This window comes from Salmo trutta, chromosome 39, assembly GCF_901001165.1.
Source record: "Salmo trutta chromosome 39, fSalTru1.1, whole genome shotgun sequence".
Taxonomy (NCBI): Eukaryota; Metazoa; Chordata; class Actinopteri; order Salmoniformes; family Salmonidae; genus Salmo; species Salmo trutta.
The window spans coordinates 6,188,445-6,215,680 of record NC_042995.1 but is presented as its reverse complement, the minus strand read 5'-3'; the positions used below and the strand labels follow the sequence as shown (position 1 = coordinate 6,215,680).

At 44.2% G+C, this 27,236-nt stretch overlaps 2 protein-coding genes across 3 annotated transcripts; both read right to left on the bottom strand.

Annotated features, from left to right (window-relative positions):
• Window positions 1-2,321: 2,321 nt before the first annotated feature.
• Window positions 2,322-10,555, bottom strand: LOC115179753 (zinc finger protein 45). 2 transcript variants are annotated; one of them, XM_029741474.1, is made up of 3 exons: window positions 10,073-10,555; window positions 9,077-9,215; window positions 2,807-3,319 (listed from the first exon to the last, which is right to left on the bottom strand). In XM_029741474.1, exons 1-3 carry the CDS (start codon window positions 10,263-10,265, stop codon window positions 3,286-3,288), a joined length of 366 nt encoding a protein of 121 aa, XP_029597334.1. In that variant the 5' UTR covers window positions 10,266-10,555; the 3' UTR covers window positions 2,807-3,285. The 2 variants fall into 2 exon arrangements, with proteins under 2 accessions (XP_029597333.1, XP_029597334.1); XM_029741473.1 differs by lacking the exon at window positions 9,077-9,215 and having other exon boundaries at window positions 2,322-3,319; window positions 10,073-10,543.
• A 1,927-nt stretch (window positions 10,556-12,482) lies between these two features.
• On the bottom strand, window positions 12,483-18,959 carry LOC115179751 (zinc finger protein 239). Its single transcript, XM_029741470.1, has 2 exons — window positions 18,362-18,959; window positions 12,483-14,444 (listed from the first exon to the last, which is right to left on the bottom strand). Exons 1-2 carry the CDS (start codon window positions 18,552-18,554, stop codon window positions 13,615-13,617), a joined length of 1,023 nt encoding a protein of 340 aa, XP_029597330.1. The 5' UTR covers window positions 18,555-18,959; the 3' UTR covers window positions 12,483-13,614.
• Window positions 18,960-27,236: the final 8,277 nt, after the last annotated feature.

Below are 27,236 nucleotides of genomic sequence, written 5' to 3'. Positions count from 1 at the left end.
GGCAGGGGCGAACTGATCCTAGATCGGCCCTCATCTCAGACACTTTATGAAAACGGTTCAGGATAGGGTTGGGGGTAAGAGGCAGGAAATAGAGCTGATAGAAGATGCATTAAACTTGTCTAGTATGAACCATCACAGAAATCATGTTCAACAGAGAAAAATAGCATTTCACTATGACATCCATTGAAAAAACTACTTTATTTAAACAACTTATTTGCTGCATTATTAACTGTCAATACAGATATGATAGGATACTTCAATATTCTAACATGCAGCCATCAGTACAGATAGAAGATATCCTGTATGTCATTGTTAAACAATTGAATAGGAACTCCTGTTGTTTAGAAGTCCAAATGTATGCTTTGTGCTAGATACAGCGGTGAGGACTTCCTTTTTCTTTATTTGTAGACAATTTATTTCATTTTTCTCTTCTTTACACGAAACAACCAACACATTAAAAACAAAAAACACAAATACATAGACGTTTTCCCTCAAATGAAACGGTGAGGCCTTCCTAAAGCCAGCAGTGTCCTCCACTTTTTCCACATTTTGTTACATTGCAAAACAGAAACAGCCTTATTCTAAAATTGATTAAAAAATAAATAATTCTCAGCAATCTACACTCAATACCCCATAATGACAAAGCGAAAACAGTTTAGAAAATGTTTGCAAATGTATTAAAAATATAAAACAGATACTGTATTTACATAAGTATTCAGACCCTTTGCTATGAGACTGGGAATTCAGCTCAGGTGCATCCTGTTTCCATTGATCATCCTTGATGTTTCTACAACTTCTACAATTCAATTGATAGAACATGATTTGGAAAGGCACACACCTGTCTATATAAGGTCCCACAGTTGATAGTGCATGTCAAAGCAAAAACCAAGCCATGAGGTTGAAGGAATTGTCCGTAGAGCGAGACAAGATTGTGTCGATGCAAAGATCTGGGGAAGGGTACCAAAAAAATTCTGCTCTATTGAAGGTCCTCAACAACACAGTAGCCTCCATCATTCTTAAATGGAAGAACTTTGGAACCACCAAGACTCTTCCTAGAGCTGGCCGCACGGCCAAACTGAACAATCGGGCAAGGAGGACCTTAGTCAGGGAGGCGACCAAGAACCTGATGGTTACTCTGACAGAGCTCCAGAGTCACTTTGTGGAGATGGGAGAACCTTCCAGAAGGACAACCATCTCTGCAGCATTCCACCAATCAGGCTTTTATGGTAGAGTGGCCAGACGGAAGCCACTCCTCAGCGAAAGGCACATGACAGCCCGCTTGGAGTTTGCCAAAAGGCACCTAAAGACTCTCAGACCATGAGAAACAAGATTCTCTGGTCTGATGAAACCAAGATTAAAATCTTTGACCTGAATGCCAAGCGTCACATCTGGAGGAAACCTGGCACCATCCCTATGGTAAACCATGGTGGTGGCAGCATCATGCTGTGGGGATGTTTTTCAGTGGCAGGGACTGGGAGACTACCGTAATTTCCGGACTATTGAGCGCACCTGAATATAAGCTGCATCCACTGAATTAAAAAATATATATTATTTTGAACATAAATAAGCAGCACATGTCTATAAGCTGCAGGTGCCTACCGGTACATTGAAAGAAACGAACTTTACACAGGCTTTAACGAAACACGGCTTGTAACAAAAATAAATAAGCTTTAACGAAACACGGCTTGTAACAAAAAATAAAAAATGAGCAGTAAGCTTTAGTTGTCTTTTTGCACTGAGTCAATTCCTCACGCTGCTGTTTCCAACGTCTTATCATCAACTCATTAAGACCAAGCTCCCGTGCAGCAGCTCTATTTCCTTTTCCAACAGCCAGATCAATCACCTTCAACTTGAAAGCTGCATCATATGCATTTCTCCGTGTCTTTGCCATGATGATGGTGACAAAATGACTACCATAATCAGAATGATGGGAAGTTTGAGAGCGCTCGATTTAATATAAACAGTAAACAAAAAAGTTGTTTGACCTTAACCCGTTCGGCAATTTCATTGGTCTAATGAAAGCTTCATGCCGCCAAAAAACTAAGCACGTCACAGAATGTGTTTATTTTTTTTATTTTATTTGAAAGCGGGAAAAATCCATATATTAGCCGCGTCATTGTTTAAGCCGCGAGATTCAAAGCGTGGGAAAAAAGTAGCGGCTTATAGTCCAGCAATTACGGTAGTCAGGATCGAGGCAAAGCTGAACGGAGAAAAGTACAGAGAGATCCATTTGCTAAAATTTTGAAAACTTTTTTTGCTTTGTCATTATGGGGTATTGTGAGTAGATTGATGAGGGGAAAAAAACTATTTAATCAATTTTAGAATAAGGCTGTAACGTAACAAAATGGAAAGAGTCAAGTGGTCTGAATACTTTCCGAATGCACTGTAGGTCTCTGAAAATGAGAGAGTTTCAGCTAAGAAATCTAATACTCACTGATGATTTTCACAACTCAATTTGTTTTGTCGTCAAGTGCCAGAAAACAGAACATAACATTAATTTACAAGTTGGATGTGAGAAGAAATCCACAATGATGCAAAGTATCATTTGTAGTTTTGACTTTCACTCTAGGCTGAAGCTTTTGCTGTGCTCACTGCAGTAATATGATGTATGCCCTTTAATGTGAGTGCTCATATGTGATGTATGGCTGTTTATAACCAAAGCTTTTGCCACATTATTTGCACTGGTAAGATTTCTCCCGTGTGAACACACTGATGAAGTCTTAAATTGCTTTCCATTGATACGGATTCTCTCCTGTGTGTATCCTTGTATGGCTGGTCAAGTTGCTCTTATGGTTAAACCTTTTGCCACATTGTTTGCACTGATAGGGATTCTCTCCTGTGTGTACCCTTGTATGGATGGTCAAGTTGCTCTTCTGGTTAAACCTTTTGCCACATTGTTTGCACAGATAAGGTTTCTCTCCTGTGTGTATCTTTAAATGCAAGGTCAAGTTTCCCTTACGTGTAAAGCTTTTGCCACATTGTTTACACCAATATGGTTTTTCCAGTGTAGCAGAGCAGTCTGGATGAACGGAGAGGGGCTGATCACTGGTTGGTTGTGGTACTCTGTAGCCCTCTCCATCAGGTTCTGTTTTGATCTCTTCAGTTATGATGATAGGTAGAGTGCTCCTCTCTCCATCATCCACAGTTTGGTTTAGGTAAAGATGTGAGGGCTGAGGTGAGTCCTCCTGACTGAGTCTGAACTCCTGATGTTCCTCTTTAATTTGTGTGGGTTCTGGGTCCTCCTGCTCTAGACTGGGGCTCCACTCCTGCTCACAGTTCTGCTGCTCAGGGGGAACGGCAGGAGTCAGCAGCTGGAAGTCTGGAGGGAAAAAACATATTCAATCAATATTGACTTAGCTTAATACAAAATCTGTACTTTTACTTGGAAGGCCTGTCTGTGCAAAAAAAACAAGATGATTTGTTGTCTAGTCTACACTGGTGGGAAACATGAACATGAGCTCCTTGAATTCCCTGTAAGGGTGAAGGAGGCAGAGATTTCCAGGGTAAGAGCTGTCCAGTGTCTCTTATGCCGAGGCAGCCAAAAGAGTGAAAGAAAGTGCTAGTGGGTCGGTTGCCATGGTGGAGACACCACTCCTCTCCTCTTTTGGCCTCACCCTCTCACCGTCCCCCCCACTCACACGGCAGGCAATACGCTTGACCTCATCTTTACTCGATGCTGTTCTTCTACTAATCTCACTGCAACTCCCCTCCAAGTCTCCGACCACTACCTTGTATCCTTTTCCCTCTCGCTCTCCTCCAACACTACTCACTCTGCCCCTACTCAGATGGTATTGCGCCGTCGCAACCTTCGCTCTCTCTCTCCTGCTACTCTCTCCTCTTCCATCCTATCATCTCTTCCCTCTGCTAAATCCTTCTCCAACCAATCTCCTGATTCTGCCTCCTCAACCCTCCTCTCCTTCCTTTCTGCATCCTTTGACTCTCTATGTCCCCTATCCTCCCGGCCGGCTCGGTCCTCCCCTCCTGCTCCGTGGCTTGACGATTCATTGCGAGCTCACAGAACAGGGCTCCGGGCAGCCGAGCGGAAATGGAGGAAAACTAGCCTCCCTGTGGACCTGGCATCTTTTCACTCCCTCCTCTCCACATTTTCTTCCTCTGTTTCTGCTGCTAAAGCCACTTTCTACCACTCTAAATTCCAAGCATCTGCCTCTAACCCTAGGAAGCTCTTTGCCACCTTCTCCGCCCTCCTGAATCCTCCTCCCCCTCCCCTCCCTCCTCCCTCTCTGCGGACGACTTTGTCAACCATTTTGAAAAGAAGGTCGACGACATCCGATCCTCGTTTGTTAAGTCAAACACCGCTGGTCCTGCTCACATTGCCCTACCCTATGCTTTGACCTCTTTCTCCCCTCTCTCTCCAGATGAAATCTTGCGACTTGTGACGGCCGGCCACCCAACAACCTGCCCGCTTGACCCTATCCCCTCCTCTCTTCTCCAGACCATTTCCGGAGACCTTCTCCCTTACCTCACCTCGCTCATCAACTCATCCTTGACCGCTGGCTATGTCCCTTCCGTCTTCAAGAGAGCGAGAGTTGCACCCCTTCTCAAAAAAACAACACTCGATCCCTCCGATGTCAACAACTACAGACCAGTATCCCTTCTTTCTTTTCTCTCCAAAACTCTTGAACGTGCCGTCCTTGGCCAGCTCTCTTGCTATCTCTCTCAGAATGACCTTCTTGATCCAAATCAGTCAGGTTTCAAGACTGGTCATTCAACTGAGACTGCTCTTCTCTGTGTCACGGAGGCTCTCCGCACTGCTAAAGCTAACTCTCTCTCCTCTGCTCTCATCCTTCTAGACCTATCTGCTGCCTTTGATACTGTGAACCATCAGATCCTCCTCTCCACCCTCTCCGAGTTGGGCATCTCCAGCGCGGCTCACTCTTGGATTGCGTCCTACCTGACAGGTCGCTCCTACCAGGTGGCGTGGCGAGAATCCGTCTCCGCACCATGTGCTCTCACCACTGGTGTCCCCCAGGGCTCAGTTCTAGGCCCTCTCCTATTCTCGCTATACACCAAGTCACTTGGCTCTGTCATATCCTCACATGGTCTCTCCTATCATTGCTACGCAGACAACACACAACTAATCTTCTCCTTTCCCCCTTCTGATAACCAGGTGGCAAATCGCATCTCTGCATGTCTGGCAGACATATCAGTGTGGATGACGGATCACCATCTCAAGCTGAACCTCGGCAAGACGGAGCTGCTCTTCGTCCCGGGGAAGGACTGCCCGTTCCATGATCTCGCCATCACGGTTGACAACTCCATTGTGTCCTCCTCCCAGAGTGCTAAGAGCCTTGGCGTGACCCTGGACAACACCCTGTCGTTCTCCACTAACATCAAGACGGTGACCCGATCCTGTAGGTTCATGCTCTACAACATTCGCAGAGTACGACCCTGCCTCACACAGGAAGCGGCGCAGGTCCTAATCCAGGCACTTGTCATCTCCCGTCTGGATTACTGCAACTTGCTGTTGGCGGGGCTTCCTGCCTGCGCCATTAAACCCCTACAACTCATCCAGAACGCCGCAGCCCGTCTGGTGTTCAACCTTCCCAAGTTCTCTCACGTCACCCCGTTCTTCCGCACACTCCACTGGCTTCCAGTTGAAGCTCGCATCTGCTACAAGACCATGGTGCTTGCCTACGGAGCTGTGAGGGGAACGGCACCTCCGTACCTTCAGGCTCTGATCAGTCCCTACACCCAAACAAGGGCACTGCGTTCATCCACCTCTGGCCTGCTCGCCTCCCTACCTCTGCGGAAGCACAGTTCCCGCTCAGCCCAGTCAAAACTGTTCGCTGCTCTGGCACCCTAATGGTGGAACAAGCTCCCTCACGACGCCAGGACAGCGGAGTCAATCACCACCTTCCGGAGACACCTGAAACCCCACCTCTTTAAGGAATACCTGGGATAAGATAAAGTAATCCTTCTAACCCCACCCCCCCCCAAAAAAGATATAGATGTACTATTGTAAAGTGGTTGTTCCACTGGATATCATAAGTTGAATGCACCAATTTGTAAGTCGCTCTGGATAAGAGCGTCTGCTAAATGACGTAAATGTAAATGTGAATGTAGTCTAGTCCTGTGGGTGCCGTTCGCCAGGTGCAGGGTCCAGATACCCTCGTCGTGAAAAAGGTGGACTTTGGCATTTATCGCTATGGTTATAAACTGCACTGCCGGAGTGGATAAGAACTCAAGATTGATTGATATCATATCTGCAGCTGAACACCTCTTGGGATTGAAGGATGTCGTGGATGAGGGGCTACACAGAGTACTGGCTGGAGCAGATCCGGCCTGTCAGGTCCCCAGTAGGGTTCTGAGTGCATTTTGAATGACTGAGCCGTCTACCCTAAAATCCCACTTTAGAAGAAGACTGGTCTTGCTTTGTTCATAACCAAATGGGAAGACGGTATTTCCCACATACGACAGGGAAAAACGTCCCTTCAACTGGTAAATACTAGTGGGAAACTAATCTATCATACCAAGCTCCGACTTATCCCACATGCTGAAACCTGACGTCACACATTAAGAAAATTATCTCGAGAATGGCAATTTTGGCCGGTAAATGCAACAAAACATTATTTATAAAAAACTATCTATGAATATGGTTTTTGAACACAATTTGTTTGTGAGCAGGATAACTGTACTTTTAGTTTATAGTTGAAGCAGCTTGTTTGCCATTGGCCAATCTGCATTTCTCAACGAGTTCAAAGCATGTGAATGCATCCAACTCGTAGTCACAACTGGTAATTAACACTTTCCCACTTGGTTATGAACGCAGCATCTACACCAGAGAAGGTATAGAAACCGAGACACCTCATAGGCTCATTATCTGGTTGGCGCATAAGTAGACCAGCCTCATTTATAACGTTGCGTAAATTTCACACCAATTAAATGCGTGCGCCATTTCTGAAAAGTTTGCGCACATACAAAAATATTGAGATTTATCAACTTGGCACATGTTTACAGTTATAAAATCAGACCCGTCCTGAAACTGTGCACTCGTGAACGAGCATTAAAACTCCGCCTGAAAAACGCCTATCGTTCACCTTTTATGGTAACAATAACGCCCTTATTTGCTGTATACTTTTAAAGTATTTGAATTAGGCCGAGGCAAGTTTCTAAAGGAAATAGCAATAGTGAACTTGATCATATGTCTTTGGAGGGGATGGCACAATGTTAAACTTGCTGTAGGCCTAGGCTGACAGACATACAGCTTAGGAAATACAACAATTGCAAATGGCTGTGGACTTGTAAACAGATCGTTTGAATTTAATAGGGCCTGTTTTGCATTCACTTTTTCCTCGAACCTATGGTGCACTGCCCGCGAATTGTGAAACAGTGTCTACTCACAGTGGTATCCATACACTTCAATACAAAATATCAACTGCCTGTTCACCTGTTAAATTCTACTTTGTTAGAAACCCCGCTTCCTTTCTGATGTATAGAGCAAAATACTTGAAATAATAGCGTTATCTAATAGGCCCAATTAAATGAGAGATGCGCATGGTAATTTGTTGTATATAGGCTATGGCTACTTCGGGAATATGAACCCAGCATGCCCAGAAAAGGTGAAGAATTTATTCTTCAATGGTTATGAAAAGTTGTGTATAAATCCAATATTGTCTACTGAAGAAATGTGAAATTACAGTATTCAGACGTAAACTATAGAAGTAACTTACACCTTAATAACCTAAGCTCCAGATCAGATGGCATACTGCAAAATACTTCAAATACTGTAGCTTATCTATTGACTGCTGTGAAGTGGGTCCAATTCAACTAGAGATGGAATGAATGGTATCACTGTTGTAGGCCTATTGGCTACCTCGTGAGTATGAAACCATTGCAAAAAGGAGAGGAATTTATTATGCAATTAAATAAATAATAGTCTAGGAAATATACCTATTTCTAATTATTTTAAAATGCAAAGATAAACAAATGAGACTTTCTCTCCTCACTAATGGGAAATTATTGCATCTTGATATTAACCTGTTTGTTATGAATAAGCCGTCCATCATATGCCCCTTTTGCACAAAATACTAATCTACTTGCAATGCAATACTTCAACCACTAGAAACTGTGCGTGTGCACGGTCTAAAGTTTGCGGGAATGTGAGCACATTTTCACATCAACTTCAGTTTTTATAAATGCCAACTTTTATGTGGAAACTGGTGCACACATTTTGGGGTATATTTTGCACGTACCCGCGGTTTATAAATGAGGCCCCAGATCCAGCTGCTATCGCAATGGTGACTATGAAAGAGCCATCGGATCGGACAGACAAAAAGGTTATGAAACACAACAATTGCAAATTGCTGTGGACCTGTAAACAGATGGTTTGAATTGAATAGGGCCTGTTTTGCGTTGACTTTTTTCTCAAACCTATGGTGCCCACGAATTCTAAAACTGTGTCTACTCAGAGTGGTAGCCATTTATGCAGTCACTTCATCCCTACACACATGTACAAATTAACTCGACTAACCTGTACCCCGCACATTGACTCTATATACCCCCTGTATATAGCCTCCTTATTGTTTTTATTGTTATTTATTTTTTGACTTTAGTTTATTTGGGAAATATGTTCTTAACTCTTCTTGAACTGCACACTGTTGGTTAAGGGCTTGTAAGCATTTCACGGTAAGGTCTACACTTGTTGTATTTGGTCTATGTGACAAATAACGTTTGATTTGATTTACACTTCAATGCAAAAGATAAACTGTATGTTCAGCTGACATCACATTGGTGACTATGAGACAGCCATAGGATCTGACTGAATATTACTGATTCTCCCCACACACAGTAACTGGACTAAATTTGGGGCGATATGAGAAGCTCAAATTAGAGTTTTTCCAAAATCTGTAGAAAAACGACTGTTTGAGGTCTGTGCTAGTTTTAAAACGCCTGTGGCACTTCATCTGCCTGGGTTGCGTTCAGTACATACAAACTTAAAATAATGTTCAATTGAACGGAGAAGGTTGGGTTGTGGATTCAAAGAATGTACAAGACAAACCGTTCCGCAACATAGCAAACTTTCAAGCGAACTGAACTGGTCGCTAGGCGGTTTTACCTGATGCATATGGGTGAGAACATGAGGGGATTCGATGCCTGCTCCTGGTGTACCGGGTTAGTGTTGACTGCATTTGTTTTGGAACCGGGCTGCCTCCTGGTCGTGAGCCAGGTGCCCCGTTCTGGCAGATGAATAAAGCCTACATTGTAGAATAATAGCGAAGACATCAATACTATGAAATAACACATATGGAATCATGTAGTTACCAAAAAAAGTGTTAAACAAATCAAAATAGATTTTAGATTATTCAAAGTAGCCACCCTTTGCCTTGATGACAGCTTTGCACACTCTTGGCATTCTCTCAACGAGCTTCATGAGGTTGTCACCTGAAATGTATTTCAATTAACAGGTTTGCCTTGTTAAAAGTTAATTTGTGGAATTTAATACTTTTGACTGGTACTTTATATTTTATGGAGAAGAGATGTTGAATGTTTCTGAATGATGCTCCATTTTTGACAATATGACCGAGCAGCGCAGATTACCATACGATTTGAGTAGGGCGTGCCTGCCTCCCTCACCAGCCCGGGCTAGCGGTTCAACCCGGGCAGGTTAATCGAATCCCCTCAGTCTGAAATCGCAAAAAGTCGTCCATCACCACATGGTAACTGCCCTCTGGGCCACCATAATCACAACTTTTTCAACTAGTCGTTCCGTTACCGATAAATTCAACGTTGCACCCCTTTCTGTCGTACTGAACGCAACCTTGGTCTACACTACAGCACGTGATTCAATAAAGCAACGTTGGCAAAAAAAAGGGTGTATTCATTACGCCGATTCTGTTGCAAAACGTTTCTTAGACGGAAGCAAACGGAACGAAACGGAGGGATAAACCTGAATTTATTCAATAGATTATTCTCATTTTGCATCTGTTTGCACTAATGATTACTCCCCAGAGTTGCGGTCAGGGTGAGAATTGCACAACATGCCACATAAATTGTCTAGTAACATTATACAAGTAAAATATTGTTATAACTCGAACGTTAACTCGCTACAGACCTGTTCTGTATAACTGTATCTCTGATTTGATAATCATGTCCATCTCCCTCCGTAGACGGTCGTTCTCCTCCGCTGAACGGAAGATTTCTTCCTGATACTCTGCTAAGGTCTTCTGCACGACACCGAATATCTCCACAGCAGCCGCCGATAAACGCTCGGTAACGAATACATTCAGCAACTGTAGTTTGGACATATTGGCGATGGTTATGGAAGTCTAGCTGTTTGTTTTATCAAATAAATGTTGAAACGTCTGTCTGCTTCAGTCTAGCGGGTTTACGCTACCGAGTAGATGCCTTTGTAAACAACAATGTCACGTGCTGTGTTTTCTGTCATCAACCGCGGACGGTGTAAGACTGCATTACATTAGCGCCACCTGATGTCTTGGAGCACGTCAAACCACGTCCGGAGGCCGTCAATGAACTGGGAGAAGTTTGAGCTGGATTTGCCCCCCAGGCAAGCAACTGGAGCATGTCGTCTATACGGAGAACAGGCGTGTGTGCTCTGTTGTAGACAGCTGTGCGGACTTCCTGAAGCCAGCAGTGTCCTGGAGGGTAGGTCCCCGAGTCAGAGCTAGATTCAGTTTACAGATCTGATAGACTAATGCTTTTCCCTCTCCACAAATTACACAATTTGTTCTGTTATCAATTGCCAGAAAACATCATATAAAACGTATTCACAAGTTGAATGTGTCAAGAAATTCACAATGACAAAGTATGAATTTATTGTTTTAACTTCAGATTCACTTCAGGTGTTGAAGCTTTTATGTAACCCCTTTTGTGAATGATCATATGAGACTTCAAGTTTCCTTTCAAACTAAAGTATTTGCCACATTATTTGCACTGGTAAGAGATCTCCCATGTGAACACGCTGATGACATCTTAGAGACACTATATATACATGAGTATGTAGACACCCCTTCAAATTAGTGGATTTGACTATTTCAGCCACACCCATTGCTGACAGGTGTAAAAAAAATCGAGCACAAAGCCATGCAATCTCCAGAGACACATTGGCAGTAGAATGACCTTACTGAAGAGCTCATAGGAGACCACATTTCCAACAAATGTCTGCCCTGCTAGAGCTGCCCCGGTCTATTGTAAGTGCCGTTATTGTGAAGTGGGAACATATAGGAGCAACAACGGCTCAGCGGCCAAGTGGTAGACCACACAAGCTCACAGAACGGGACGGCTGAAACGCGGAACGCATACAAATGGTCTGTCCCCGGTTGCAACACTCACTACCGAGCTCCAAACTGCCTCTGGAGCTTCATGAAATGGGTTTCCATGGCCGAGCAGTCGCACACAAGCCTAAGATCACCATGCGCAACGCCAAGCTTCAGCTGGAGTGGTGTAAAGCTTGCCGCCATTGGAGTTTGGACCAGTGGAAACGCATTCTCTGGAGTGATGAATCACACTTCACCATCTCGCAGTCTGATGCCCCAATGTATAGTGCCAACTGTAAAGTTTAGTGGAGGAATAATGGTCTGGGGCTGTTTTTCATGGCTCGGGCTAGGCCCCTTAGTTCCAGTGAAGGGAAATCTTAACGCTACAGCATACAATGACATTCGAGACGATTCTGTGCTTCCAAATTTGTGGCAACAGTTTGGGGAAGGCCCTTACCTGTTTGAGCATGACAATGCCCCTGTGCACAAAGTGAGGTCCATACATAAATGGTTTGTCAAGATCGGTGTGGAAGAACTTGACTGGCCTGCACAGAGCCCTGACATCAACCTCATTGAACACCTTTGGGATGAATTGGAACGCTGACTTTGAGTCAGGCCTAATCGCCCAACATCAGTGCCCGACCACACTAATCCTCGTGGCTGAATGGAAACAAGTCCCCACAGCAATGTTCCAACATCTAGTGGAAAGCCTTACTAGAAGAGTGGAGGCTTTTATAGCAGCAAGGGGGACCAATTCCAAATGAATGCCCATGATTTTGGAACGAGATGTTCAACAAGCATGTGTCCACATACGTTTGGTCATGTAGTGTACCTTAATGCGATGTAACTTTTCCTGCACACAGGACAGCTACTATATATGGTCTCTCCCTGGTATGAACTCTCATATGCAATGTCAATTCTATCTTCTGGTTGAAGGCTTTCCCACAGTCTGCACTGACATGGTCTCTCCCGTATGTGTGTCTTTGAATGGATGGTCAAGTGTCCCTTACATGTGAAGCTGTTGCCACATTGTTTACACTGATAGACGTTTTCGTGAGAAGACTGATGTCACATGGTCTGACAAACACCGCTCTAGCTCTGCCACCGTTTACCACAAATGCGGAAGTGCAACATAGGCAGATTGAGAAGCATCCAATGTAACAAAAAAAAACATCTCTAGCTTAACCTGACAGATTTTTATTATGTTACTTAGATTGACGCACCGATTCGTCAATGGACTCTAGGGGGTTACACTGGAAAGGTAGTTTATTTCCTGGATTATGTCAAAACAAATGTGATAGGCTACATCAATATTCTAACATGCAGCTGTCAGTACAGGTAGAAGATAGTGGCCCAAATGTCCCGTATGTCATTGTTAAACAACTGAATAAGAACTCCTGTTGTTTAGAAAGATGAGATTAGAAAACGTTTTGGTCCATTAAGTTTGCACAGAATGGAAAAGTGTCTTTGGCGCTCTGGCTTACATTAAATGGATGAAAACATACACATTACATAAGGTATTTACATGTCAGTTCATCTTTTTTAGAATTGTCACTGCGAAGGGGATTTCTCCAGCCATTCTTCCGTGCAAGTGGCACCTTTCATCTCCGACCAGACGGCAGCATTTGGAAGGATACATGCAGTGGGCGGGATTGGTTGTTGAAGACCTGAGGTGCTTTCCTTGTAATGTTCTGTGTGTACAGTTCTTGCAGTTGTGGCTGTTTTGCTGCTGATTATTTTGCTGACCTGATTGACAACTTTTGCCAGTTTACTCCTGTCCCTGAACGAGAGGTTCCCAATTCCCATACCAGGTGGAGATGAAGGTGAGAACACTCTCAATCAGGGATCTTTACACCATAGTCAGTGTGTGTTTGCTTGCATTATTCCGCATCTTACCAAGGCATAGTTCTCTAGTCTTGGTGAAATTAACGTCAATGAAGCTACTGTCAAAACATGTCACGAGGTCATCAATTAACTGGGAGACACCTGAGCTGGATTTGCCATCCAGGCAAGCAACCAGAGCCATGTCATCCCCATACAGGTATTTGATGAAGGTGAGGTCACTGTTTTTGCATAAAGTTGTTATTTGTGTATACGGAGAACAGGAGTGTGTGCTCTGCTAGATACAGCGGTGAGGACTTCCTGAAGCCCGCAGTGTCCTGGAGGATAGGTCCCTGAAACTGAGCGCTAGATTCAGTTGACCAATCTGATACTGACTGGTGATTTCCCCTCAACACACATTACTCAGTTTGTTCTGTTGTTAATTGCCAGAAAACAGAACATTTTTATTCAGAAGTTGGACATATTAAGAAATTCACAATGACAAAGTATTCATTTATTGTTTTCATTTCAGGCTATTATTGCACGCAGTGCAGTAATATCATTTATGCCCTTTAGTATGAGTGCTCATATGTGATTTTAGGCGATGTTTATAACCAAAGCATTTGTAACATTCTTTGCACTGGTAAGGTTTCTCCCCTGTGTGAACACGCTGATGACGTCTTAAATAGCTTAATGCGATGTAACCTTTCTTGCATACAGGACAGCTATATGGTCTCTCTCCTGTATGAGCTCTCATATGCAATGTCAGTTCTATCTTCTGGTTGAAGGCTTTGCCACAGTCTTTGCACTGATATGGTCTCACCCCTGTATGTATCCTTGAATGGACTGTCAAGCTTCCCTTCTGGCTAAACCTTTTTCCACATTGTTTGCACTGATATGGATTCTCTCCCGTGTGTACCCTTGTATGTCTGTCCAAGTCACCTTTTTGGATGAAGCTTTTGCCACATTGTTTACACTGATAGGGATTCTCTCCTGTGTGTATCTTTGAATGGATGGTCAAGTGTCCCTTACGTGTGAAGCTGTTGCCACAATGTCTACATTGATATAGTTTCTCCACTGCAGCAGAGCAGTCTGGATGAACGGAGAGGGGCTGATCACTGGTTGGTTGTGGTACTCTGTAGCCCTCTCCATCAGGTTCTGTTTTGATCTCTTCAGTTATGATGATAGGTAGAGTGTTCCTCTCTCCATCATCCACAGTTTGGTTTAGGTAAAGATGTGAGGGCTGAGGTGAGTCCTCCTGACTGAGTCTGAACTCCTGTTGTTCTTTAATCTGTGTGGGTTCTGGGTCCTCCTGCCCCAGACTGGGGCTCCACTCCTGCTCACAGTTCTGCTGCTCAGGGGGAACAGAGGGAGAGAGTAGCTGGAAGTCTGGAGGGGAAAAAATATATTCAATCAATATAGACTTAATATATCTGTCATTGTGTTAGGAAGGCCTCTGTGCTCAAAAATAAAACTAGTTTGTTGACTAGTCTACACTACAGCACAGAAAAGGCTATACTGACACTCCTCACCTACAAAAATATATTTAATTTCAGAATTAGTTCAAATTAGGTTAAGTTTATCGTTAGGGTTAAGGTAAGGGTCAGTTTTAGATTTTGGTTACTTGTTTACAGGACAGGAGTGCCTTATAGCCGGTACCTCAGCACATGACTTAACAAAGCAATGTTGGCGAACCAGGAGTTGCGTTCAAGGGCGCGCATAGCCAGAGTTAGAGGGTTTCCACTAGTTACCACAGCCACAAAGTCGAAATTGGCTAAATTGTGAAAACAAACGTTTTGCTTCTTGATCTTAATTTAAGGTGTGGTTACAGTTAGGTTTAACATTTTAAGATACATTTTTGAAATAGGCGGGATTTATGTCTTTGTGGCTGTGGTAACTAGTAACGACCGAGGAAGAGAAAGCTCTTTGACATGGGAGAGGCTATACGGACACGCCTGGTGCACAAAATTGATGATGTATGTCCCGCAGCGAGAGTTGAGTGGAGACAAACGGATTCTGTTCAGTCAATCATCGTAACTAGCTCTCTTTTGTTTTCGTAAACGACCTATGGGAACTCCTTCCCCTTCACGTGATCTGACTGAGATGTTTTAATGTGATGAATGTGAAACTTGTCTGCCAAAGTTGGAACTTGTGAGATTGTTCAGATTCACTCCGTTTTTTTCTGAGTAACCAACAACCACGGATAACCACAAGGAGAATAAGGTGAGGAAACAGTCCACCTCAGTCAGGCCCATCTTTTTAAACAATCACAATTTATTTAAATCTCTAGTTTAGTAAAATAAGTAGTTTTGTTGTGGTCACAAGAAAATCTTAACTCAGGTAGAGTGCCACAGTCAGGCAGAAAGATCTGAGTGCTCTTAGTTTCCCTGGCTGATATGGCTGCTACTTAGAAATACTATAACAATAAATAATTTGATGACATTCACTGCTATAAACCTTTCTCCAATATAACCGCATAGTTTACACAAACCCACCTCTGGCCTTTGACAAATACATCTCTGTGTGAAAAGGTGTCCCATGGTCTGTTTTTGTCAACGAGCTCAATGTATTCCAAACACTGGTGTTAACCAGATGATCCTAATAATTCAGGTAGTAAACGTTGGTACAGTACAGTGCATTCGGAAAGTATTCAGACCCCTTGACTTTTTCCACATTGTCACGTTACATCCTTATTCTAAGATGGATTCAATTGTTTTTTTCCCCTCAATCTACACAAAATACCCCATAATGACAAAAAAAAAGGAAATATCACATTTACATAAGTATTCAGACCCTTTACTCAGTACTTTGTTGAGGCGCTTTTGGCAGCGAATACAGCCTTGAGTCTTGTTGGGTATGAAGCTAGAAGCTTGGCACACCTGTATTTGTGGAGTTTCTCCCATTCTTCTCTGCAGATCCTCTCAAGATCTGTCAGGTTGGATGGGGAGCGTTGCTGCACAGCTATTCTCAGGTCTCTCCAGAGATGTTCAAATCGGGTTCAAGTCCAGGCTCTGGCCAGACCACTCAAGGACATTCAGAGAATTGTCCCGAAGCCACTCCTGCATTGTCTTGGCTGTCTGCTTAGGGTCATTGTCCTGTTGGAAGGTGAACCTTTGCCCCAGTCTAAGGTCCTGAGTGCTCTGGAGCAGGTTTTCATCAAGGATCTCTTTGTACTTTGCTCCATACATATTTCCCTTGATCCTGACTAGTGTCCCAGTCCCTGCTGCTGAAAAACATCCCCACAGCATGATGCTGCCACCACCATGCTTCACCATAGGGATGGTGCCAGGTTTCCTCCAGATGTGACGCTTGGCATTCAGGCCAGAGAGAATCCTTTAGGTGCCTTTTGGCAAACTCCAAGTGGGCTGTTATGTGCCTTTTACTGAGGAGTGGCTTCCGTCTGGCCACTCTACCATAAAGCCCTGATTGGTGGAGTGCTGCAGAGAATAGTTGTCCTTCTGGAAGGTTCTCCCATCTCCACAGAGGAACTCTGGAGCTCTGTCAGAGTGACCATCGGGTTCTTGGGCACCTCCCTGACCAAGGCTCTTCTCCCCTGATTGCTCAGTTCAGCCAGGTGGCCAGCTCTAGGAAGAGTCTTGGTGGTTCCAAACTTCTTCCATTTAAGAATGATGGAGGCCACTGTGTTCTAGGGGACCTTCAATGCTGCAGAAATGTTTTGGTACCCTTCCCTAGATCTGTGCCTCGACACAATCCTGTCTCGGAGCTCTACGGACAATTCCTTCGACCTGGCTTGGTTTTTACTCGGATATCCACTGTCAACTGTGGGACCTTATGTAGACAGGTGTGTGCCTTTCCAAATCATGTCCAATCAATTGAATTTACCACAGATAGACTCCAATCAAGTTGTTGAAACATCTCAAGGATGATCAATGGAAACAGGATGCACCTGAGCTCAATTTCGAGTCTAATACCAAAGGGTCTGAATGCTTATGTAAATAAGGTAATGTAAAATGTATAACCTGTTTTCGCTGTGTCATTATGGGGTATTGTGTGTAGATTGAGGGTAAAATTAAATTGGATCCATTTTAGAATAAGGCTGTAACGTAACAAAATGTGGAAGGGGTTTGAATACTTTCAGAATGCACTGTATATTCCATTTACTAGTCAAAGATATTTAACTTAAGTCAAATACGAAATTAACTGCAACACACTGGTCTCAAATATATTAGCATTACTAGGCTACACTGAACAATGGCGGACCCAATGTATGGCTTTTTTTCATATTATGTGTCCCAGTGCCACATACTGTTAGGGTTTAACCAACTATTTGTTTGCATAACCAATATAATACAACTATTTAAACCTATATAATAAAATGAGTTGTGGTGCATAACTTATGAATACTAATGCTAAACATAAGAGGTTTATATTGTATTAACATAGATTGAGCGACATATAATAGACATGACTAACTGGAGGGTTGCTGGCTAGTAGGAGTGTAGGCTGAGTAGACTCGTGACACACACACAATGCCTGGTTGTGGGGCCGCTCAAGGACAGGTGTATGTGAGGAACTGATAGAGAGGGAGAATGGCTGTGGCATAAGAACAGGCACTGTCCTTGGGTGTCTGACTCTCGGGTACACACGAAGATAAGCTAGAAAACAACTATGCTTGGCAACAAAGATGCGTCTACAGGCTGCACGCCAACGATAGGCTGGAGTAAGTCTAAACCACACCCAAGCCTCTACTATGACAGGCCCTCAGGGAGAGGGAACTACGTCTGTCAAGAAGTATTTAAGGAAGAACTTATGTCATTTCAGTTCTCTGTCTGCCCTGCGTGGTGACACAGTGAGCCCGTATATACGAACATCATATTTACCATAAATGTGTTTGCATGAATTAAAGTACAAAGAAATCAGAAGTTACTCTGTGTTAACTGTTTTATTCCAGTACCAGATTGAATTGACGCGACCCAACAATACCTCGTTTTCAACCACTGGTACGTGGCTTACGGAGCGCTCTTTGACATTTTTGTAACGCAGTATTCCAACGGATCGAGTTTTTAATTCGTTATGTTGGCTAATTGGCAGGACACGGTGATATCTAGAATGGTGACCAATAATACAAGTTATTTCTCCCTTGCCCATCGAAATAAATGCGGTCGTTGACAGCTAGCCAGCATAAACTAGTCTCACCAGGACGACTGACTGAACCGCATCCATAAGTCATCAATTTGGGCACAAGGCATGTCCGTATAGCTTATCCCCTTGGCATAACACAACGTGCCACATACATCTAGTCTACATGTCAAATCTCGTTACAACAACTGCATTTCGCTACAAACCTGCTCTGTGTAACGTTATTTCTGGTTTGGTAGCCATGTCCAACAGCCTCCGTAGACGCTCGTTCTCCTCCGCTGAAAGGCAGATTTCTTCCTGATACTCTGCTATAGTCTTCTCCACGACACCGAATATCTCCACAGCAGCCGCGGATAAACGCTCGGTGACAAACACATTCAGAAACTGTAGTTTCGACATATTGGCGATGGTTATGGAAGTCAAGCTGTTCGTTTTATTAAAGAAATGTTGGTTGAAACCTTTCTCTGATTCTGCGTACCGGCTGATAGCGACCTTGTTGTCGTTTCACTAAAGTTGATCGGTGAAAAAAGACTGCATTACAATAGCGCCACCTGCCGTAGTGGAGCATTTCATGGAAAACCATTGTTGTCAATCAGTATATTCCAAAATATTTTATGTTAAGGTACGAGATCTTTGAACCATATTACCTGGACCAGGTTTTGCCCTCAGTTTCAATAAGGGTCCCAACCAGACAAAACACCACTTTTTTTTCATGCCTTTGCCTTGTCTTTTAGTACCTTCTAATTAAAGCACCCGGGCTCCCGAGTGGCACAGTGGTCTAAGGCACTGCATCTCAGTACTAGAGGCATCGCTACAGACCCTGGTTCGATTCCAGGCTGTATCACAACCAGCCGTGATTGGGAGTCCTATTTGGCAGTGCACAATTGGCCCAGTGTTGGCCAGGGTAGGCCCTCATTGTAAATAAGAATTTGTTCTTAACTGACTTACCTAGTTAAATAAAGGTAAAATAAAAAGCTGCAATATGTAACTTTTTGTCAGAGGAATGCCCAAAAAATGGTCAAAGAATCCAGTACCCCCTGTTATTTTTTAATAGATTTTTTTAACTTCAGTTTATTTAGTAAATATTTTGTAAGTAAGCATTTCATGGTAAGGTCTACAGCTTTTGTATTCGGCGCATGTGACAAATATCATTTGATTTGATATGTAACTTTTTGGGCGACACGACCAAATTCACTTAGAAATGTTAGTTATAGATCTGTCATTCTCATTGAAAGCAAATATTTTACTTTCAGTTTTGTACACCAGCTTCAAATAGCTGAAATTACAATGTTTTTGGTTATAGAAAATATATTTCAGAAGTTGAGATGGTACAGTGACTCTCTACACTACACTTGCTTGTCCTTCTGCTACCATTTCCTTCAAGCCATCTACACATACAATTTGATGCATATGTTCGATAAATCCAACTTATGCACCACACAGAACGCACTGCAACTGCAATGCTGCAAGGCAAACGCAGTGTTCCATTGCAAATGAATGTAGTTCTGGTGTACCAACATGCCAAACCAGTGTTGGTGCGATCGAGGCGTAAAACCCAGAGGCGCAACATCTTGAGACTTCCAGGATCCTTGTGAAACAGACCAAGCTGGGGTTTGGGGTTTGAGAAGTGAAACAATCTTGCATAGCTGTTTCTTAGGGATCCAAAACAGTACATCATATAACATTATTACACCACTACATATCTACAATACAAAACGTATAATACCATCATACAACAATATTGCAGTGAACGTGTGTGTAGAGTGCGTATGCGTGTGTCTGTTCCTGTGTATCTCTTGTGGTGTACAGCAGGTCAGCCACCAGGGGGAGACTCGTCGAAGCCTGGTGACAGACGGACTATACATCACGAGGCTCCAGCTGCTGGATGTGCCAGGTCTCGACGAGATCTCCGGCCAGGAATAATTGGGGCTGATTGGGGATTGGTGAGCAATCAAGGGCTGATTGCTCACCAGCTGTACAAGTCCCATAAAGCTGCCAGAAGGGCAGCACACAGGAGAGACTGGGGGAGGAAAGGACTCCCGTATAGTTGGGGACGGTACCAGAGGTAACAGGAGGGAGTTCAGTTTTGATCCCCACAGGATACAGCAAGACCTGGAGCCCAGACGACGGTATCCTGGACAGGGTCTCTTGGGGGAGACCTATTCTTTTCTTTTGGACTATTATTTTAATAAACACCTTTGAAACTGAGCTAATATTACTCTGTCCATGTCTGATCTGTGTAAACTTTTTGACCCAACCTCCTGGTCTGCCACAAGTGGTGGAGAATGCAGGCATCCTGACAACTTGGTCAGATCAGGGTTGACGTTTACGCAGCATCAGCATGGACGAGTTGATAGCTCAGTTCATCCGGGCCCAACAAGCCTAACAGGCGGTTCAGGAATGAACGCTGGAGGAACAGCGGCTACAAAACGTCCACCTCATTGAGGAAATCAGGAAGCTACAAGGAGGAGTGTCTACTGAATCACATCCAAACCAGTTTTTAATCAAGCTAACAGAAGATGACGACATCGAAACCTACCTCTGTACGTTTGAACGGACAGCACTACGGGAAGGATGGCCAAGGCAGAAGTGGGCCAGTCTGCTGGCCCCACTCCTCTCTGGGAATGCCCAAAAGGCGTATTGGGACCTGAACGATGAACAGGCGGCTAACTACAACGGACTCAAACGGGATATACTCAGCCGCCACGGGTACAACCTGGCCCATCGGGCTCACTAATCCACAACTGGAGGTTCGTAGCCAACGCATCCCCCCCGAGCCCAGATGAGCGACCTACTACGCGTCACCAGGGGATAGCTCCTAACCGACATACCCACCCTCTCCATCCTAGACAAAGTGGTCCTGGATCGCTTCCTACTGGCACTACCCCACGACATGAAGAGGGCAGCGAGTCTATGCGCGCCCCAGACCTTGGAGGGCCTCCTGGAAGCAGTGGAGATGCATCAGAACACTCAGGCCCTGCTGAGTGGGAACCGGGCCGAGTCGACGACCCATTCGAGGAGTCGGAAAGGACAGCCCCACTGCTGGGTAACCCAAACCAACAATAGGCAGGGCCAAAGGACCGCAAACCCGTGGAGAGACGGCTGGGGTAGGGACGACCCACCACTGACAACCCCAGGTTGATGGAGATCAAAGGAGGTGTTTTGAGTGTGGCGCCCGGGGGCACATGGCCTGGAATTGCCCGGCTCGAGAGGAGTCTATGCCATCAGCAAGCTCCGGAAGCGAGGTGGGTCATGCAGTGAACTACGTCAACTCCTGTTGGGCACACCACAAATCAACTGCACCCATGGTCCCGGTGAAGGTTGACGGACACGACACGGAAGCACTATTAGACTCCGGAAGTATGGTTACTCTCGTAACCACGAGCCTGCTGAACCAGGAGACCGAACGGGGTAGGGAGATGTCAATTTCCTGTGTTCACGGGGCCACAAAGTGGTATCCAACCGTATGGGCCAACATTGTGACGCCACAAGGGAACTGCCAGATGATGGTGGGTGCAGTACCAGAGTTGCCGGTATCTCTCCTAGTGGGACGAGATTGTCCACTGTTCGCGGCCCTGTGGGGGCATGAGCTGAGGAAGAAGGTACGAGCCGTCCGAAGACAAGAGTGAGGACGACCTGTCGCCTGTGCGGCCCAGAAGCAATCGGTTGACCAACCTGCATCTACGGGTCCAGAGTCAGAGGGGGTGCCGGGAAACCCGACTCCCATGGGAGGAAGAGCCCAGCCTCCCCCTCCTCGATTTCGAGGGGCCAGTCGAGACACCCCCTGGGGGCCAACAGAGGAGACAATTCTGGACGGCCCAGTGGGAGGACCCTAACTTGAAAGCTGCCGCAGCCCAAGTGATAGCGGTGGATGGACAGCTACTTCCGGGGGTCAGTGACTGGCGATACCCCCATTTCCAAATCAAGAATAACTTTTTGTATCAGGTGTTGCGCAAACAGGGGGAACTTCGAGAGGTGTTGTTACTGCCCAGACAGGACATGGGAACTGTTCTTCAGCTGGCCCACACCCACCTGTTGGGGGCACACCTGGGAATGGAGAAGACCCGGGAATGGATCGTCGCCCGGTTCCACTGGTCCGGGATGAGGAGGGCCGTGGAAGACTACTGTCGCAGCTGCCCGGAGTGTCAAATGACTGCCCCAAAGGCACACTTCCGAAACCCACTGGTCCCCCTACCGATCATCGGGGTGCCCTTTGAACGCATCGCCATGGACATAGTGAGATCCCTGGTAAAAACAGCACGAGGACACCGGTACATCCTGGTAATCGTAGACTATGCCACCCGGTTTCCTGAGGGAGCAGATGACTGCCATATGGCCAGTCGTGAGGGAACATATGGAGAAGGCCCAATGCGCCCAAGCCCAGGTCTACAATCGGGGAACCCAGCCCTGAGAATTCCAGGTGGGAGACAGGGTGTTGGTCTTGATCCCCACAGCCAAAAGTAAGTTCCTGGCAACATGGCACGGGCCCTACGAGATGATCGAGAAGCTGGGACCTGTCAATTACCGCGTACGGCAGCCCGGAAGACGGAAACACCAACAGATTTACCAGGTGAACCTGTTGAAGAAATGGCACGAGAGGACAGCCTTGGCCGTGTTATGGTTGGGACCCAGGACGCCAACGGTACCAGTGGTGGTCCCGAGTAATGAGGACCTCGACCCGGCCCAGAAGCAAGAGCTCAGGGAGCTCGTCGATCGGAACACGGCGGTGTTCTCTGAGAAGTCTGGGCCGCACGACCCTCACAGAAATAAATATTCCAAATATAGTCTGGGACAGTTGTGGGATGCGATAGATCCGAAATTAATACAACCACTAGCATCAAAAAACATTTTTTACGCAATGTGTACGACGCAACAGATCAGAACATTTAGCTTAAAATTTTGATAAACTATTAGGCTATTTCTTCACATTATACGCACATGGCAGTAGGCTATAAGCGCGAATGATCAATTAGCGGAAAACACCATTATGAAAACTGACCGCAAATGTAATTATGCATGTAATGCTTTTATTATAAAGGTGCATTTTTATGGTGAAAATGATCTTCCCCAAACTTGAAACTCATGCGCTACTTATGTATGCCAGTTAGGCTCTACACCCCTTGTAAAGCGGATTAATGTGCTTAATTTTAAGAAGTTATTTGGCACTTTAGTTATGAAACAAACCTTATTAAAACATATAGGCCTATGGGCTAAGCTACATGAGGTGTGCGACTATGATTAGAAAAAGTTGCAAAAAAAGGCATTGTTTCTTATGCTGGGCATCATTCACAAGTGATAATATATAATTCACAAGTGATAGGCTAATATTGTCACCCATCAGACTATTCTTGATTTAATCTTGTCTTTACATATACTAAATAATATGTGTGAAATTTATTTTGATTTAGAATGGACCATTATCAGAAATCTGATCCTCCTTTTTTCAGTAGAGGCCATCACTCTGTTTTCTCACGCAATTGCATAGCCTATTGAAATGTTGCGCAACATGAGCTCATTGGCTCTCATGAAGGGTTTGATTAGATTTTCGAACACATTTGCATTGGTGTTAGTGATTAGAGAGACAATAGAGTGTTGAGTACCAGGCAGTTAGTAAGTTTGGTAGGCTACTAATGACCATCAGCAGCATCAGAGCTTGGAGAAGCCTAGTTACCCTGACTAAACGGTCACGTGGAATTTGACTGCCTTCATGACTCATGACCGCCGGTGTGGCGGTAATACGTTCCCAGCGACAGCCCTAGCCATAACACATACGTTTTTCCAAAAGCAGACTTTGATCGATAATGTCAAAAGCCGCACTGAAGTCTAATAAAACAACTCCCACTAAGGGTTGGTAACAGGCTGATTGGTCAGCTATTTGAGCCAGTAAAGGGGGCTTTACTATTCTTAGGTAGTTGAATTACTTTTTTTCCCTCCAGGCCTGAGGGCACACACTTTCTAGAAGGCTTAGATTGAAGATATGGCAAATAGGAGTTGCAATATCATCCACTATTATCCTCAGTAATTTTCCATCCAAGTTATCAGACCCTGGTGGTTTGTCATTGACAACAATTATGTTTTCACCTCTTCCACACTCAATGACAATGCTTGTCTTTCATAATTTTATCAGTTATAATTGGATGTGTAGTGTCAGCGTTTGTTGCTGGCATGTCATGCCTAAATTTGCTAATCTTGCTATTGACAAAATCATTAAAGTAATTGGCAATATCAGTGGGTTTTGTGACGAATGAGCCATCTGTTTTAATGAATGATGGAGCCGAGTTTGCCTTTTTGTCCAAAATTTAATTTAAGGTGCTCCAAAGCTTTTTACTATCATTCTTTTATATACTTTTGTCTGTATTTCATAGTATAGTTTCTTCTTTTTATTCCGTTTAGTAATATGATTTCTCAATTTGCAGTATGTTTGCCAATCAGTTGTGCAGCCAGACTTATTTTCCATTACTTTTGCCTCATCGCTCTCAACCCTACAATTTTTTTATTCTTCACTCAAACTCCAGGCATTTAACAGTTTTTACAGTCATTGTCTTAATGCGGGCATTCTTATTAGTAACTGGAATAAGCAATTTTATAAATGTGTCAAGTGAAGCGTCTGGTTGCTCCTCATTACACACCACAGACCAGCAAATATTCTTTACATCATCAACATATGAATCACTACACATTGTATGACCTCTTATACACTACTAGGCACAGCCTTGGTTTTCCTAGATATGGCTACTTTATTGTGATCACTACTTCCGATGGATTTGAATACTGCTTTAAAGCAAATTTCTACAGCATTAGTAAAGATGTGATCAATATATATTGAGGATTTCATTCCTGTGCTGTTTGTAACTACCCTGGTAGGTTGACTGATAACCTGAACCAGGCTGCAAGCACTGGTTACAGTTTGAAGCTTTTTCTTGAGTGAGCAACTTAATGAAAGCCAGTCAATATTTAAATCACCCAGAAAATATCCCTCTGTTGATATCACATACATTTCACACATATTATCCAGATACTATTAGCACTTGGTGGCCTATAGCAGCTTCCCACCAGAACGGGCTTTAGGTGAAGCAGATGAACCTGTAGCCATGTTACTTCAACAGTATTTAACGTGAGATCTTCTCTAATCTTTACAGGAATGTGGTTCAGAATATCAACAGCAACACTTCCACCATTGGCATTTTGTATTTTCTGTAAATGTTATAACCATGTATTTCTACCACTGTATCATCAAATGTATTATTTAAGTGAGTTTCAGAGATATGAATTCCACCTGTTACTAGCAAGTTATTGATTTCATGAACCGTGTATCTTAGGTTACATATGTTAATGTGGGCTCATTATGTTTGAGCTGAGTGGACTTCCTACTAGGGCACACTGCCTCAGTGCTAGCAGTAGAACTCTGCTTCATAGGCACATGATTACTGCATACAATAACTCTAGGATCAACAGAGGCATTCAGGGCAGTTAGAGGGACATAAATTAGGTTACTTACATTGTATTGTGTCTGCCAACGCCACTGGGATAATGTACATTTGCTGCAGCATTATGACAGGGAATAACTGAGCTGGGCATGGGTCATCTATAAGTCATTGTCTCAACGCATCCTGATGATTTGGATGGAGAGCATTTTCTGTTTATCATTTTCTCTAAAAGGCACAAACTAGATTTGAGTCATTGTAATAAGTAATTGAATGCTATTTCTCCAACCTTGTGAAAGTAACAAACTGACACGTTTTCATTTGTCAAAAACAACTTTATTTCAAAAGAGTGCCTTTGATTTAACGGCCTGCACATGCGCAGTTCGGGGCGGGGCGACCGTAAGACCCAATGACGTTTCTGCTCATTCACTTAGCTAGCCAATGTCGCCATTGCATCGCCTACAAGTGTGATCGGGATTTCTATTGGAGAAGCAGTTTGTACCCATCTTCATACTGTACTGTCTTTGGTGCACCTTTAAATCATCATGTCCCAGGAGACACCAACTGGGAGGAGGTAAATGTTGCCCCTAAACAGTAACACAGGGTCAGGGGTGGTATTATCAAAGCATTTCAAAGTAGGAGTGCTGATCTAGGATAAGTTTAGCTTTTTCAATTATAATGAATGGACAGGAGTGGTCTGATCCTAGATTAGCACTCATCCAAGATGCTTTATGAAAACGGGCCCAGATACATTCCCATCTGCCTAATGGGTCAGGATAAGGTTGGGGTAGGAGGCAGGAAATAGGCAGGTTTAATACATCCTCTAATATGAATGACATCCATTTTGTTTTTAAAGTACTTTTTTACAACAAATTATTTGCTGCATTAAATAGATTGTCAAAGACGTAATAGGCTACTTCATTATTCTGAAGTCAGTACAGATAGAAGATAGTGGCCCAAATATCCTGTATGTCATTGTTAAACAATTGAATAAGAACTCCTATTGTTTAGAAATCCAAATGTGTGCTCTGTGCTAGATACAGCAGTGAGGGAGTTTGATTAGGCTGAACCGATGTGCATCGGGCTATGGCCTGTCATGTGATTGATCATGTGATCATCCGCTACAAGACCATGGTGCTTGCCTACGGAGCTGTGAGGGGAACGGCACCTCCATACCTTCAGGCTCTGATCAGGCCCTACACCCAAACAAGGGCACTGCGTTCATCCACCTCTGGCCTGCTGGCCCCCCTACCTCTGAGGAAGCACGGTTCCCGCTCAGCCCAGTCCAAACTGTTCGCTGCTCTGGCACCCCAATGGTGGAACAAGCTCCCTCACGACGCCAGGACAGCGGAGTCAATCACCACCTTCCTGAGACACCTGAAACCCCACCTCTTTAAGGAATACCTTGGATAGGATAAAGTAATCCTAACCCCCCCCCCCTTAAAAGATTTAGATGCACTATTGTAAAGTGGTTGTTCCACTGGATATCATAAGGTGAATGCACCAATTTGTAAGTCGCTCTGGATAAGAGCGTCTGCTAAATGACTTAAATGTAAATGTATGTAAATGATTGGCTCACACCCATGAGGCAGCATGGCCTCAAACTGATGCAATCACTTTTCATCTGGTGCAAACTCCACCCACGCGGGCCAGCATA

Excerpts from the sequence above, each read along its gene's own strand:
- LOC115179751 (XM_029741470.1), bottom strand. The coding sequence starts at position 18,554 with ATGTCGAAACTACAGTTTCTGAATGTGTTTGTCACCGAGCGTTTATCC. Across the intron at positions 14,445-18,361 it reads AATAACGTTACACAGAGCAG|ACTTCCAGCTACTCTCTCCC; the intron begins GTTTGTAGCGAA and ends TTTCCCCTCCAG.
- LOC115179753 (XM_029741473.1), bottom strand. The coding sequence starts at position 10,265 with ATGTCCAAACTACAGTTGCTGAATGTATTCGTTACCGAGCGTTTATCG. Across the intron at positions 3,320-10,072 it reads GATACAGTTATACAGAACAG|ACTTCCAGCTGCTGACTCCT; the intron begins GTCTGTAGCGAG and ends TTTTCCCTCCAG.